The 15,432-nt window shown below is 43.7% G+C and overlaps 1 protein-coding gene across 4 annotated transcripts; it reads left to right on the plus strand.

The window, feature by feature from the left end:
• Nucleotides 1–7,870: 7,870 nt before the first annotated feature.
• Nucleotides 7,871–11,633, plus strand: MED18 (mediator complex subunit 18). 4 transcript variants are annotated; one of them, XM_081018203.1, is made up of 4 exons: nt 7,871–7,997; nt 9,499–9,609; nt 9,826–9,911; nt 10,392–11,633. In XM_081018203.1, exons 3-4 carry the CDS (start codon nt 9,839–9,841, stop codon nt 10,943–10,945), a joined length of 627 nt encoding a protein of 208 aa, XP_080874329.1. In that variant the 5' UTR covers nt 7,871–7,997; nt 9,499–9,609; nt 9,826–9,838; the 3' UTR covers nt 10,946–11,633. The 4 variants fall into 4 exon arrangements, with proteins under 4 accessions (XP_080874329.1, XP_080874328.1, XP_080874331.1 ...); XM_081018202.1 differs by having other exon boundaries at nt 7,878–8,018; XM_081018205.1 differs by lacking the exon at nt 7,871–7,997 and adding an exon at nt 8,044–8,192 and having other exon boundaries at nt 9,828–9,911.
• Nucleotides 11,634–15,432: the final 3,799 nt, after the last annotated feature.

A 15,432-nucleotide genomic window follows, 5' to 3' on the forward strand; every position in this document is an offset into this window, starting at 1 on the left:
TATATGTTTTATTTCCGTACTTTAAGGCAGCCGTCCCCAACCTGGCATTCTCCGGATGTTGTTGGACTACAACTCCCATCATCCTTGACTGTTAGCCATGCTGACTAAGGTTGACGGGAGTTGTAGTCCAACAACATCTGGAGAGCCCCAGGTTGCAGGATCCCACTTTATGGTTGTTATTATTTTACTATTATTATTCACTGCAACCTCCTCAGACAACGTTTTCTATTGGATGTATAGAGATATTGTAAATAAATAAATAATAGTGGTGTGTGAGCATGTATAGAAACTAGCCTATAGCTTGAAGGTAAAATCAACATTTGTTGTTTCACCCTCTTTTGCCTCTGGCCATGCCCATCAATGCCATGCGACACCCCCCCCCCCGAAGGCAATACGGCCTCATATCCTCCAAAATGACGTGGCCCAAAAATCTGGGTCCGAAATCCTGTGTGAGTCACGTGAACTGTGTAAGACTGTGGACCCAAAAAACGCTTTTCCCAGGGAGAGATCTTGGCCTGAAATCATGCAAGGGCAAGGTGTCCCAAATGGCCACCGTGCTCTTGTGGGGGAAAAGACGTCCCAGTTTTTCCAGGGCAGTTGAAAAAAGTTCCCCCTCCTGGTCTTAATGGGTCAGGGTTCCAATAATATCTTGAGGGTGCCAACCTCTGGTGCCAGCCATGGGTGAGGAGAGAGTTTGTGGCAGCTGGGATGGAGGCTTGGCTCTTAGGCTTCTTTGGGTGGTCTTGGCCAAATGGCGGCCTCTCCTCTCCGCTGTCATGAACGCAAGAGGTAACAGTTGCAAATCTCCTCCGCTTCCGGTGATTAGTTAAACAAGGGCAGCCTTGCCTCTTGTTGACAGCTACTGTTTGCATGTCTTAAAACGGTTCCTGCTGACAGAGCCAATACGTGCGGGATGTCTCCAATGGCCGGGGGACCACATGATCGCTCTGAGCAGCACGTGACTCCCATCATCATTAGTCTCCAAGAGCACGAGACAAGCGGGCTTAGTTGATGGCTTGATCACACATTGAGCAATCAGGCCTCTTTGCAAAGCAGGATTTCAACAATCAAGTTGTGTGCGGATTGCCGTTTGCATCTGTGGATTTCCCCCACTTAATACGTTGGGAACCTTGGGTTGCGATTACCGCGTAAGACTTATATCTCTCCATAAACAGAAGGGGAATGAGTAGGCAAGGATAACAGCCTGATATATCAGATAAACACCCCAATGCTTTATTTTTTTGTATGTTTAACATTTTTATTCTTCTTGCAAGGAGTGCAGGGTGATGTCACATGCCACTTCTCCTTTTGCCAAGTTTAATCTCACAACAACCCTGTGAAGTAGATGGTGGTGAGAGATCAGGGGCTTCCAGATGGGGATTTCACACTGCAAATTACGGTATTCCAGTTTTGTATTTCTGTAAAGTAACTTATTGGATTTTCTGCACCAAGGGTAAATCCTGCCTGAATCGATGGGCAGAAACACAGGCAGGCATTTTGATGCTGGTAATATTATGTAGGTGCTGGAGGGGGTGGAAAACAGAATCTTGCCTGCATGGGCAGTACTGACTTCACAATAAGAACTTATAGTTGACTAGTCCAAGGTAAGAATGGGGGAGATATTTGATTCAGATCACATTTAAAGGTGAACCACATTTCAGAAATGCAAACCAAAACAAAGCTGTTCTTCAAAATGTGCACTTCTCTGAATTTTGCAGTGCTATTCTGCTCCCAAAACGACCAAGGTTTGCATAAAATGGGCGCATGCTAATTTATAAGCATATGCATTCAAAAAGAACTGCTGTAACTGAAATATAAATATTATTATGCCCACTAGCCTGCGTTTGGTTGTTATGCTGAATGTACCACTAAATGCAGTACATAGTTTTTTAAAAAGCCAATGCAAATCCCATAGTCTGTATGAGCCACAAACAGGATACAAAAAGGAAAACAAAAAGGTAAAAGGAGTAGGAAGGGATATTTAAATAAATCCATTAAAAAAGTGCAGTGAACACAGGCATTCTGTTGGGTAGGCCCAGCCAAAGTCCCACCATTCACCAATTTCTCGGCCTCAGGAATGTTTCTGCAGACAGTGTGGCATTCTGGACTCTGCAACGCCAATAATAATGTGCACTCCTGATTGCAGGCTCCAAGGTGCAGATGGAGATTATGTCCCATCTGGGTCAGAGACAGGCAGACAGCTCTCACCAAGGACAAAGTCTGGAGCATGGTGATTCCATCATTTGCCTGACAAAGGCCATTCCAATGGCTTAAGTGGGTTCCTTGTGTTAACTGGAGGCGGGAATCAGTCCTACAATAGCTACAGCTGATGGCATTCAGGGCAGAGAGGGCTACACCTACATTTTTTATCTTACCTTCTTATCTTATCCCCACCCTTTAAAGGTAAACACTACACAGTGGACGCTCAGGTTGCAAATGTGATCCATGTGGGATGCATGTTCGCAACCTGCAGCAGCGCGTCGCGATTGGGCGAATGCGCAAAGCGTGATTTAACGCTTCTGCACATGTGCGAGCCCCAGAACCCGGAATTAACCCGTTCTGGTACTTCCGGGTTTCAGCGGGTCCGTCACCTGAAAAAATACAACCTGAAGCATCTATAACCCGAGGTATGACTGCATTCAGAACAGTTTGAAACATCTTACAAGATAATCGTAGCTTGGGGTCTCAGTATTCACAGAAAATAATAACAAAAGATAGATAAATAAACAGTGTATGGGCCTGCAGAGGTGGGGAAAAGAGCTCATTCCATCAGCCATGCTTAAAAGGCCAGCTCTATCGAGTTGCCTCCTGCGTCTCTGAACAGTTGGCCATTCATCATTATTTGTGGTGTGCGAGTTTTGGCTGATGCTGGAACCTGGAGACACAGCAGCTGGTACTGCTCTGAGCTGGAACCAAAGCTATGGGTCAGGGCTTCCCTGGAAACTGAATGGGGTGGCAAACTCTATTGGCTTGTGAGTCCTCCCACCCTGTGCTCAGGTTGCATGTATGTAAATAAAACCACATATCCTAAAGATGCCACAGTCTCCATTGACCTTCATTCCAAGGCCTCTTTTGTTGCTGTGTGTTTCCCCTACCCTGCTTAGTTACCAAAAGAACTTCCAATATGTGTAACTTTTCCTTGTGTGGGACTGGCTCCAGCCCCTCGATCGTTTTGGTTGATTTATTTTGCAGCTTCACTAGGCTGACAATATTCTTCTTTGATAGATAGTGAGGGGTGGAAATCATGGACACCTTCCCTGCCACCCAAGGAAACTTGCAGTCTTTTCTTGACAGTCATCAAAAAAGTATTTCCTTTTAGGGCCTTGCAAATATATGAGGTGAGCTGTTCTAAGTCCACCTGCAACTAGGTCCCGTCCATAAGTTACAGCATGCGCTTTCTTCCTAGACGGGCAAAGATCGCCAGCTGTAAAACAAAACAGCCAGTTTCTATCTTAACCACAGAGCACAAGCCAGTGACAGATGGCTTGTGGGTGACATATGTCTTATACTGAGGTCATCAAGCAGAAGAGACAGTTTGAAAAACATTTGAAAATGATTTTGAAACAGATGCTGTCAGAGAAAGAAACAGCATGTGAGACTATATACCGTTTCACAAGCTTGCTTTCTTTGTCAGAAAGTACCAGATATACTTTTCTCCTCAAATATTTTTATTGATTTTGCAGTAGCATACATCAAATGAACACACTCTCATCTGTAAGGGGGACAAAGGTCTTCTAAAAACTCTCTGCACTGTTAATAAACTACAGTTCCCAGGTTTCTTTGGGGGGGGGGAGCCATAATTTCCAGTTTGTTTCCAGGCTCAATTCAAGGTGCTCATGTTAGTACAGTGTTTAAAGCCCTAAACAACTCAGGCTCCAAATACGGGAAAGACCACTTCCTTCCCTACAGACCCTCTCAGGTGCTAAGATCGGTGGGGGGAGCCCACTTGGTGGTTCCACCACCCTCAAAAACTCCCTTGAGATGACACTTGAGAGGTATATTTTTAGGACCCACCTTATTTCTGCAATTTTATATTTCATATGCTGCTTTTAATATTGCATTTTAATACTGCACAATATTGTGTTTTAATTCTTTTAACCCACCCTGGGACCTTAGGTGAAGGGCAGGTAATAAATTGCAACAATAGCAACAGTTTAAAGTGATATGATACAGCTTTGAATGGGTAGTGCAGGTGGTGGAGCCTCAGAAAATGAGCTCAATTTATTGCTAGTATGTAGGATGAGCTGAGGAAGCCTTCCTTACCAATTTGTCAGGCTGGCACAGGCACCCTTCAATAAAGTATGCCACATGCTCTCATGATGCCCTGAGTACATGCTAGTACCTATAACAACACATCTCCATTCGTCACCTGCCTTTACATAAGAAACTGCCTTATACCGAGTGAAACCACTGGCTCACCTAGCTCAGTCTTATCAACACTTATGGCGATGTAGACCAGCGGAAGCCCTGTGGTGCCCTCCAGATGCTGTTGGACTACAGCTCCCATTATCCACTCCAGCATGACCAATGATCAGGGATGATGGGTATTGTAGTCCAGCAACATCAGGAGGACAGCACTTCGGCTACCCCTAGTCTGAGCTTTCATCCTGACCAGGATGCCAGGGATTAAACCTGACAAGCCTGTGCTCTCCCATTGAGCTTACAGCCCTTCCCTTTCACATCTCTGCACTGCAAACCACAGTGTACCTTTTGCCACGGCTATGCAATGGTGGTATTTGTATCACTGTTATGCAATTGCCTATGAAAGCAAAGGGAGATGAATTCTGACTTGCACGTGCATTTAGGATCTCATCAGCAAATGGCAAAACGGTGACAGGCACAGCAGGCCAGGCCTTGGCAGGGAGGAAGGTAGACTTGTGTTATATGACTCAGTCCTACAACTCTCAGAAGCATCTTCTCCCAACTAGTTTTTTCCAACTGAACATAACAGAGTTGATTGCAGCTTGTGTGGCAGCAAGCTGCCCTTTCTGTGCCCTCGAAGGTAGCTATAAATCACTTTGTTCTTGCAACTGCACTCAGTAGGAGACAGACATGGGGGCGATAACAACAGATATACTCAGATGGTTGCTCTACAGACACCTGCTCTTTAGAGTAATAAAAGGAAGGCAAAAAGGCAGGTGATTTAAGGTGTTCAGAAATTTAACATGCTGGGCTGTAAAGTGGAAGTCCATGGAGTCCATGCAGAAGGGCTCAGTGGTACAGCACCCACTTCACATGCTAAAGGTCCAAGGTTCGATCCCTAGCATCTCCAGGAAGGGCTGGGAATCTAATGACTGAAATCCTGGACAGCTACTGCCAGTCAGTGTACACAGTACCGAGCTAGAGGGACCAATGGTCTGACTTCAAATAAGGCAGCTTCCTATGTTCCTAATAGATACAATGCAATGGTAACAGCTATTTGGCCTTTTATGCAGAATGAAATCCAGGACTCCATTAGTAAGGACATAGAGGCCCAGTTCACATGTCAGGGCATACTATAGTTTGCTCCGAGTCTGGTTTTCTGGTTTGTTTTATTTTAGATGGCTGTAACTCATCCTGTGACCTTGGGGTAAGGGTGGGTAATTAAATAAACAAACAACGACAACAACAACAGGAGAAGGATGTTTACCACCACTGAACCATGATTTACTGTGAAATTGTGAATGAAACCATTACTTGGAGATTCAGGACAGAAGCTTGATACCAGCATTAAGGAATGTAATCTCCTGGGATACTTGTCTATAGCTTTTATTAAAAATTGGAGCATTAATAATAGCAACACCATTAATAATAAAAATACATCAGCAATGTGCATAGTGCTTTTGCTAAGTATAAAAGGTCCCTGCCCTGAGGAACTCACAATCTACATCTTTATCACAAGAGACAGCAGGAAGGAGAAGAGAAATGGTATTTATGTGAACTGCCCTGAGACCTTCAGCTACAGGGTGGTATAGAAAATCAATCAATCGATGAATCAATCAATCAATCAATCAACCAATCAATCAATCAATCTTCCATTGTCTCCTGAGACATACAGATGTCATCCATCCAAAACAATGTACTTAGGCTTTGCCACAGCAGGGTATGTGGACTAAAAAATTGTGCCAAACAAAGGTGGGTGTTGAGAAATCCGAAGGAAATAAGAGAATTTCCAAAATATGTTTAGAAGTGTCTTAACACTATTGGGGAGGGGAGGGTTAGGTAAATCTGGAGATAGGAAAGGTTGTGATTCACTCATCAGTTGCTCCATGCTTTTGCTTTGTAAAAACCAAAGATCACAAAGGGATGGGAGAAGTTGCTACTCAGTGGATTACTTAAGCAAAACCTGAAGTACAAGCTACCCAACAGAGAGGCAAGTAAACAACTGTAAATTGCAGTTTACTGCAGTTTGGTACTTTCATACCATGAGAGTGTGGGAAGCTGCCTTATAATCAGGGCTTTTATTCAGCCGGAACTCACCAAAACTCAGTTTTGGCACCCCTCAGGTGGGTGCTATTGCCATTTTAAGAGAACACGGGAGACATTCATAGTGAGTTCCAGCACCTCTTTTTCTAGAAAAACAGCACTGCTTATACTGAATCAGACAGATCAGACAGACCATTCGTCCATTGAGCTCAGTATTCTACGACTGGCAGGTCTCTCTGGGTATTCAGACAGGAGATGTTCCCAGTCCTACGTGGAGATGCTGGGGCCTGAACCTAGAGCCTTCTGCATTCAAAGCATGCGCTCTGCCAGAGTTGCAGTCCTTCCTCTGAATGCAGAAATACAGAATTTTGCCACTTGCTTAGAGATATACAATGTTCCTGTATGGCTGGTGTTGAACTGGACGAGTCTTTTAAAGAGCCTAAATGGAAGCTATATGCAAACCAGTCTGGACACTTCCGAGAAAGGTGCAAATTATGTAATAAGAAAATAAACACCTGTTCTGAGTCACTGCTATTTGTAAAAAAAAATGCTTTGCAATCTTCTGAAAATATGGTGATTCACTATAGTCAGGGCATAGTAATTGTTTTTGATCAGCACAGTGACAGAAACTAAGCAATAGATACAGTTGCCTTACAAGCCTGGAGAGGATGTCATGACGCAGAGTAGATTTTTGTGGGTTTGGCCCGAGTCCATTGCCTTCCCAGTACTGCTCTGCACCTCACCAATCTTCGTCCCCCATATTCCTGTTTTTAAGTTCACTGCAAGCTGTGTCTTTCTCAACACCCAAACTCAGCCTTTCATCTGCGGTCTTTAAAAACCAAAACTGAACTTCTCCTTAGGCTGTTTCAACAGTAACTCCCTACGATGAAGCGAAGAAGTCTAATCAGGGATTTTATTCGTTCATTTGCAGCACAATCCTATCTATGCAAGACTACTCAGAAGGAAAAACCACTGAGTTTAACGGGCCTTACTCCCGGGTAAGAGCATAAGACAGGATTGCAGCCTCGGGGTAACTTTTTGCTTTTAATTTATTAACTTTGTTTCGAAGTAAAATAAAATTTCGTGGTGGTGGGGAACAAAACATGTCGACAAATTATCCGGATGCTGAACCACAGTTCTGGATTGGGGCTACTACTTATTATTTTAGGAGGAGGAGAGGCCCAAATCTATACAGGTCTACTCAAAAGTAAGCCCCCCCCCCAACTGGGTTGCCTGAAGGATTTCCAAAGACTGGTCCTAGATCGTTCATAGCCTGAGACGCACCCTAACCCCGGGAGGGGCACCGCATAGCTACAGTTCAACAGGGATCCGGCGTAGTTTGTATTTTGCTTTTCGGCGGCGCAGATATATAACGTAATGCGGCAACGTCACTCCGCCTGCGGCGGAGTTTTCTTACCGCAAACCGCGATGTTGTTGTTGTTTTCTTTCAGCGAACACAGAATGAATGAGAACGTGCCGTACGGTGACGTCAGGAAAAAGATGGCGATGCCCATGAACAGCGCGGGAGGGGGAGGAGAACGCGCATGCGCTGCTTGACTGGCTGTATAGAGAAGGAAGAGTGCTTCCAAACGGTGAGGCGAAGAGTGTTGCAGGTAATAGGCCTCTCCGCCTTGCTGGAGACTTCCCCCTGTACAACACCTGAAGTTTTCTTCCTAGGCCGTGCGCACAGCCCCCGCCTGAAGTTACTAGTTCAGCCGAGCCGGAGATAAGGTTTTTGCGCCGCTGATAATAATTGAGACCGGGGCTTTGAGGCCTACAGACGGAGGGTTAGTTCGGACAGCATTTAGCTGGGATAAGTAGGACTTCTCAGGAGATACTGGAGGTGTCTCCTCTCTCACCCCCCCCCCCCGATATCCCAATGAAGATCGTATCTCTGGAACAAAGGGAATCCTTTTACGGGAAACTGGTGTGAAATAAGGAGCATTTACAGCCTTCTTTTTGTCGTATTCCACATTCCAGGCAGAGGGCCTTCTCAGTTGTGGCGCTTCTTCTGTGGAACGGCCTCCCTTCAGGTGTCAAGGAGATAAAGAATTACGTAACTTTTAGAAGGCAGTCTCGTGTATCAGGAGGTTTTTAATGCATGATGTTTTTATTATGTTTTTAGATACGCTATATTCTGCCCAGAGTGGCTAGGGAAGCCCAACCAGATGGGCGGGGTATAAACAACAACAACAAAATAAATCAGTCAGTTAAGAGAGCGACTTAAAAACATAAAGCTGAAAAGTCTCTTTACACTGGCTACCTTGCTGAGTGTATTTAAAATCCTTATGGATGTTTACTTGTCAGTATATTCTACAAAAATCCACAGGGCTTACTACTATGTGTATGTAAGATAAAGCTGTTAATATTAAATATTTACATATGCACTTTCTAGTGGGGGTGGGAGAAGCTGGCTGCAATTCTAAGCATGCTTACTTAATGAAAGGGAATTCCGCTGGATCAAAGACAGCTACCACCAAGTATGCCTGATTAGGAGTGGGCCGTTAGTATATTGTAGACCCTAATGGAGCTGTATGACTTACGATTGTTCTTGGTCAGGCCAATGAGTAACTTGTGGAAAGTTCATTTCAGATGCATGGTCATACATGTCAGTAACCCCAGGAGAGCCTCTGAATTGTCTGAGCTTATGGGATTTTACACTGGAGATTGTCTGTCACCAAGTTGCCTTATTTTAGGATTGGGATGGGGAAGCTGTTAGCTCACCAGATGTTGTTGACAGCTCCCATTGGCCATGCTGGTTGGGGCTAATGGGAGATGGAAATCTAGCAACATCTGCAAGGCCATGTGTTTTTATCCTTGAGCTGGGAAGAGGTTGGTTGCTTCCCTGTCCTGCTGCTAGGGGGAAAAGCTGGTGCAGGGGTGGGCAGGAGGAATTAGGTCTTGATTCATGCATCCTCCACACAGGGGAGGTAAGAACATGACCCCGAGGGAGTGCTTCTTCTGAGCCTAATTCCCCCCCCCCCTTCTCTGCTGAAGTTCTCTTGACAGACCACGTAATGATTTTTCTGCCTTCTGTAACAGCTATAATGCACTGTCTTTGATGCTGTATGGTTTTTAATTGTATTTTTACAGGCACTCCGTGGACCCCCTGAATGAAGCTCATGAACCTGAGAAACCCTGCTCTGGATTCATTGTCTCCCAATTGATATTTGGACCGCATTATATACACACACAGTAATAAAGGTAAAGAAGGGGCACCTGTGGTGTTTGAACTGGGGATACGTTGTGGTTCTGCTTTGCTGAAATAACCATGCTGTGGTTGGCCACGGTGAGAACAGGATGTTGCAATACATGGGCCTTTAGCCTGCTCCTGCTAGGCTTTTCTTATGTTTTTACATTTATCTCATGGTTCAGCGTGAATGACCAGCTTGTTTTTTTTATTGATCCTGCTGCTTGTAGAGAAGAAAATACCATGGAGGCCCCTCCCGTCACCATGATGCCTGTCACTGGAGGCACTATTAACATGATGGAATATTTACTTCAAGGTAAGTCACAAGCAAGACTTGGCTTAACTGTAATATCTGATTCATACCATATGACATTCTACTGGAAGAATATATGTTTCTTTAGCAATGTAGGTGTTTTCCTTTTATAGCTGCAGGACAGTTAAAGAAACAGAACAACTGTTGAGATTGTGAGTGGACAACTCTAGGGTCTTTCCACAAATAAAACCACAAACCTAAGTTGGGCACAGAGTATATACTCGATAATGAGCTGACCTTGAGTGTACCTGCATGATAGCTGTATTAGCAAACACTTGTTTCACTTGGCCAATTCACATGGTTCTCTGATCCATGTTCCGTTCAGCTAGGCTGTTGTACTATTTGCAGCTTGCCATAGGTTTTTTTTTTTAAATGTTGGCATGATGCTACTGGACTGTCAGGGCAGTAGGATGCTTTCCATTTGTTAATGGGGATGGTTACCTGTTCAGTGATGCTGTCTTAATCCCTCCTTTCTCCCTCTAGGGAGTGTTTTGGATCAAAGCCTGGAGAGCCTCCTTCATCGACTCCGTGGCCTATGTGATAACATGGAACCTGAGACCTTTCTGGATCATGAGATGGTGTTCCTGCTCAAGGGGCAGCAGGCCAGCCCATTTGTTCTCCGCACTCGGCGCTCAATGGACAAAGCAGGCACTCCCTGGCACTTGCGGTACCTTGGGCAGCCAGAAATGGGCGACAAAAACCGCCATGCCTTGGTACGCAACTGTGTTGATATTGCCACATCTGAGAACTTGACGGACTTCCTGGTGGAGATGGGCTTCCGCATGGACCATGAGTTTGTTGCCAAGGGGCACGTGTTCCGCAAGGGCATTATGAAGATTGTGGTGTACAAGATCTTCCGCATCCTGATTCCAGGAAACACTGATAACATTGAGCCCTTGTCCCTCTCTTATCTTGTGGAGCTCAGCATTGTAGCACCAGCAGGACAAGACATGGTTTCTGATGACATGAGGAGTTTTGCTGAGCAGCTAAAGCCTTTAGTTCACCTAGAGAAAATTGATCCTAAAAGACTGATGTGAGCAAGATGGCCAGCAGCTAAAGCTTGACTCTTTCCTGTTACAGAGACTGAGGAATTGCAGAAAGCTTTAACGCAGGTGTGGAGAGCCTTTGGTTCTTCAGGTGTTGCTGAACTATGATTCCTATCATCCCTGGCCATTGACCATACTTGCTGGGGGTGATGCAAGTTTTTGTTCAGCCACATCAGGAGGGCTACAGGTCCCCCACTCTTGCTTTAACCAGTACAGATAAGAGTTATCTTGCTCAGACCTTTGAAAGCAAAACAAAATTCAGAAGGTTGGGTTGGTCTCTTACTAAGTAATAATGGATTTTATTATTATTATTACTTGGTGATTCCAAATAAAATTAGTATTGCAACTGGCTTTCTCTTACTGCATTTTGGAGTTGGGGCATCTAGTTTTTGTAATTTAAAATCAAATCTTCCTCTGGCAAGATGGGGGCAGAGCCAGCTACTATATCTTGATAGAACTGATGGGAGTTGTAGTCCAGCAACAAATGGAGGGTTCAGCCTGGTTTATACAAAAGAATGGGCAACTTCCTACACGTACTGTTCCCTTTCTTCAGTTCACACCCCACATCATAAGACAAATGATGTACCTAGTGTTACTTATCTGGTGCCATCCCACTTTGCCAAGTGATTTTTCTTCATCATTCATGAATAAAATGTTGCCCTGGCCACGTTTCAGTTAAGTCAGAATGCATATGGATTTCCTGCTACCAGCATTTTATCCCCACAACAGCCCTGTGAGATAAGTTGGACTGGGAGGGAATGATCCCAAGTATCTCTCAGCAGGTATTTGAACCCAAGTTTCCCACGTCCTAGGTTTGTCCTTATGTGCTACATCACACTAGTTCTCCCAGAATCTTAGTATAGGAAGCTTGCAAGTTACTCAGGGATTACATTCCAGGAGTAATGCCTAAAGCCAGAATTGTGTGTAGTCAAAACACATCGGATTCAATGTGGGTGGGATTGCCAAAATCTTTTTTCGCAGATGCCCACCTCCTTTTCACCCCCTTTTGAAAAATCTTACAATTTTTTTTGCATGTAAAGCTGAATGCACACAAGTTAAATGTGGATAAGTTTTGGGCTTACTGTACTGCTTAGTACTATATAGGCATGGTTTTTTTGTTTTTTTGTCACATATGGATTTGGGGTAAGGGGGAAATGTTAGAAGTAGGACTGGGAATGAGAAACTCATTCAAGTATTTCTTGTTTTTAGAGTATTGGGGAAAGGGAAATTTTAGACCTGGATATTCCTTTTGGACCAATGTCCTTTGGATTTTAGTTTATTCAGTTCTAACATGTTTTTCTCCTCTTCTCTCCCTGCCGCTTGAAACTAAGAGCATAGAATAAGATATGGGTAGGTAAGCTTGGAAGAATGGGCATCCTCTTAGTATAAACATATTGGGTTGAGCTGCTGGCTGTTGTACAATGAATATTACAATAAGAATTTAGTAGACTAATTGGAGCAGAGGGGACAGGATGTATCCTTGTCTCATTGCCATTGCACATTGATGCTTTTATGGTGATAATAATAGAATGAGTTACCCCTGTTGCATTAACTTTGGAGAGACTGGATTATCATGCCACCTGGCCAGCAAAGGCACAGGAATTCAGGAGAGGAATGGAGTGACTTCTCTCCCCAGGAATTTCTCTCACTTTCTCCTTGTACATTGTTAAAGAATGAGCAGAATGTCACATCTAAGGTGCTGCTGCCATTGAGACACAAGTGTTGTACAGAGGCACTTTAATGACCAATGACACCAGCTGTGCTTATCCAAGGTGAGACCTGCACTGCAGCTTGGCTTGGCACACTTAATTATTTCATAGGAACAGAATGTAACTTTGCCTCAGGACCTAAAATATGCCTACAGAATCCTTTGTCCCTTACAGAATAATTACGCTGCTCTTTTGTTATGTAATTGGCATAAGACTCATCCTCTCTGAGCTGGATCGTTTCAGAACCGGCCATAATTACTCCACTAAAGAGCTTCCATTATGCTAACACTAATCATAATTAGTATAATTATAGCTAAGTGAGTAGTAAATGTTTAATGCACTTGTCATGTCCAAATAAAATAAAATCCTCCTCCTAACTGTTTCCAGATACTTCAAACTGGAGCTTAATGGGAATTGCTTCCCAGTAAAGCTGTATGGCATTGTCTTGCAAAGACATGTTCTTGAGGGTCTATTATATTCATGATTTACACTCCGCCCTTCAATTAAACAATTAGAGTGGCTTACAGTAAAATATAACATCTATAGAAATATTCTTAAAATACCAAATTTATAAAAGCAGCAGTAAAATGTGCATGATAGAGTCACCTTCCCCTCCAACCGATAATCAAAACTTAGAAAGCAAAAAAACAGCAATTTAAGAAAACCAGTAAAATATGTAAGATCTGTGCATGCACGCACAAAATCATCAAAAGTTTAAAAGTCAGGAAATATTTTTAAAAATTGTACCTAGTGAAGAAAAATATTAAAGTGAGCAGCAGGCAGTCCTCTTTGGGGAGAGTGTTATAAAATCAAGGTATCACCACTGAAAAGACCCTTTCCTTGATGAAACCATTTGCCATACTAGATGGCAGGGAGCCTAGAGGAGGGTCTCTAATGAAGTTCTCACAGTATGGGTAGGCATGTGTGGAGATGGGTTACAAAAGAGTTATTATGATTCTCAAGAGCCAGTCAGGTGTTTTTTTGTGGGAGGAGGGGATAGATTTCTTAATCTACACCAAAAATGCTGCATAAACAGAAAAATATATATTGGGGGTCCTCTCCATAATGTGTTGTGAATGTGTCAGTTGTGTGCATTTTCTGTCCACCATTTCTTCATTCTTGTGATAGATAAGTTACACATTGCTGGTGTGTTATACATGCCTTTCTGCTACCTTCATAATTAGTAACCATTGTCACAAGTCAGTCCAGCGTCAAAACAGACTCACAGCTGGCACCTCACAAGTTAAGAGCAGCTTAATAAATCCTGATGACATTGCAGGTGGATAAACCAATACATCAGGCAACTGAGAGCACAGGTGACCAACCTGTGCATTCAAACTGCTTTTATGCACCTCCAGCAGCCTCCTGAAGTTGCCCCATTCTTCTTTTGACAACTTATATGCTAACATTTAAACAAATCTCAAAGCAGTTTACAGCACAAGTTAAAGGATATAAATAAAAGATGGGGGAAGCTCCACAGTGTATAAAACATGATTAGCTGCTAAGAGCATCCTGTTTAGCATCAAAATATAAATGGCTTACAAAATACAAGGGCAGTTCCACATTGCAAAACATAAACAACCAAACAAAGCATATTCTAAACACCAGGAAATAAAAGACTACAAATTAAAACCATGCATTTCGCATCTATAAATAGCACGACTGACAGCTATGCAAAAGAGAGATCAGCTTGCTCTTCCCAACCACTGTATGCCCAATCAATCATACACTTAAACTACGGTAAAGGGTAAAGGGACCCCCAACCATTAGGTCCAGTCCTGACCAACTCTGGGGTTGCTGCGCTCAACTCGCTTTATTGGCCGAGGGAGCCGGCGTACAGCTTCCAGGTCATGTGGCCCGCATGACTAAGCCGCTTCTGGCGAACCAGAGCAGCACATGGAAACGCCGTTTACCTTCCCACCAGAGTGGTACCTGTTTATCTACTTGCACTTTGACATGCTTTCGAACTGCTAGGTTGGCAGGGGCAGGGACCGAGCAACGGGAGCTCACCCCGTTGCGGGGATTCAAACTGCCGACCTTCTGATTGGCAAGTCCTAGCCTCTGTGGTTTAATCCACAGCGCCACCCGTGTCCCCGTTAAACTACGGTAATCCCATTGAATTCCTAGCAACTAAGAGTTATATCCGAATTAGCACAAACTGACTTGTTGGTCAGCCCAAAGATTTCTGCTTTTGCAACAGAACTTTGCCCTCTTCTACCACTGTGCACCCTCTTAAATCTATCCTAGGGCATACCCCAATCCTCTGGAGCAGATTTGGGGGGGGGGGGAAGGAATTTCCTTGTGCAAGTGCAAATCCTTGTGCTAACAGAATGAGGACATTGGATTCTGCCCAAGAAACACGACTTAATCTGACTTCAGTTTAAAAAGCGTTCCATTCAGTTCAAGCACACCCATACGTGATCAACACACACCAGTCAATCAAACACACACATGCACTTTCTATCAACGTTTCTTCCTTCCTGCTGGGTTTCCTTCTTATTTTTCATGGCTTAACAGAATGTGTTCCCCCTCTCTCTCTGAAGTTTCAGAACAACTGGAAGAAGCTTTTATTTTTATTTATTTTTTTAAAAATTGATACTTCTGTTTGTCTTTTATTAAACCAAAAACAAACTCTCTTTCCATGTTGTACGGTTTGAGGAAAAATGTGTTCCTGCTCCAGCTTCCTGAGAATGAATTGGTAAGCTTCTTACTGTGTATGTTGTTGTTGGCATCTGTCTGTCTTGACAGACAACGCAGTGTGCCTCCAGG

This window comes from Podarcis pityusensis, assembly GCF_964106645.2.
Source record: "Podarcis pityusensis genome assembly, chromosome: 8".
Classification (NCBI taxonomy): domain Eukaryota; kingdom Metazoa; phylum Chordata; class Lepidosauria; order Squamata; family Lacertidae; genus Podarcis; species Podarcis pityusensis.

Excerpts from the sequence above, each read along its gene's own strand:
- MED18 (XM_081018203.1), top strand. The coding sequence starts at position 9,839 with ATGGAGGCCCCTCCCGTCACCATGATGCCTGTCACTGGAGGCACTATT. Across the intron at positions 9,912-10,391 it reads GATGGAATATTTACTTCAAG|GGAGTGTTTTGGATCAAAGC; the intron begins GTAAGTCACAAG and ends TTCTCCCTCTAG.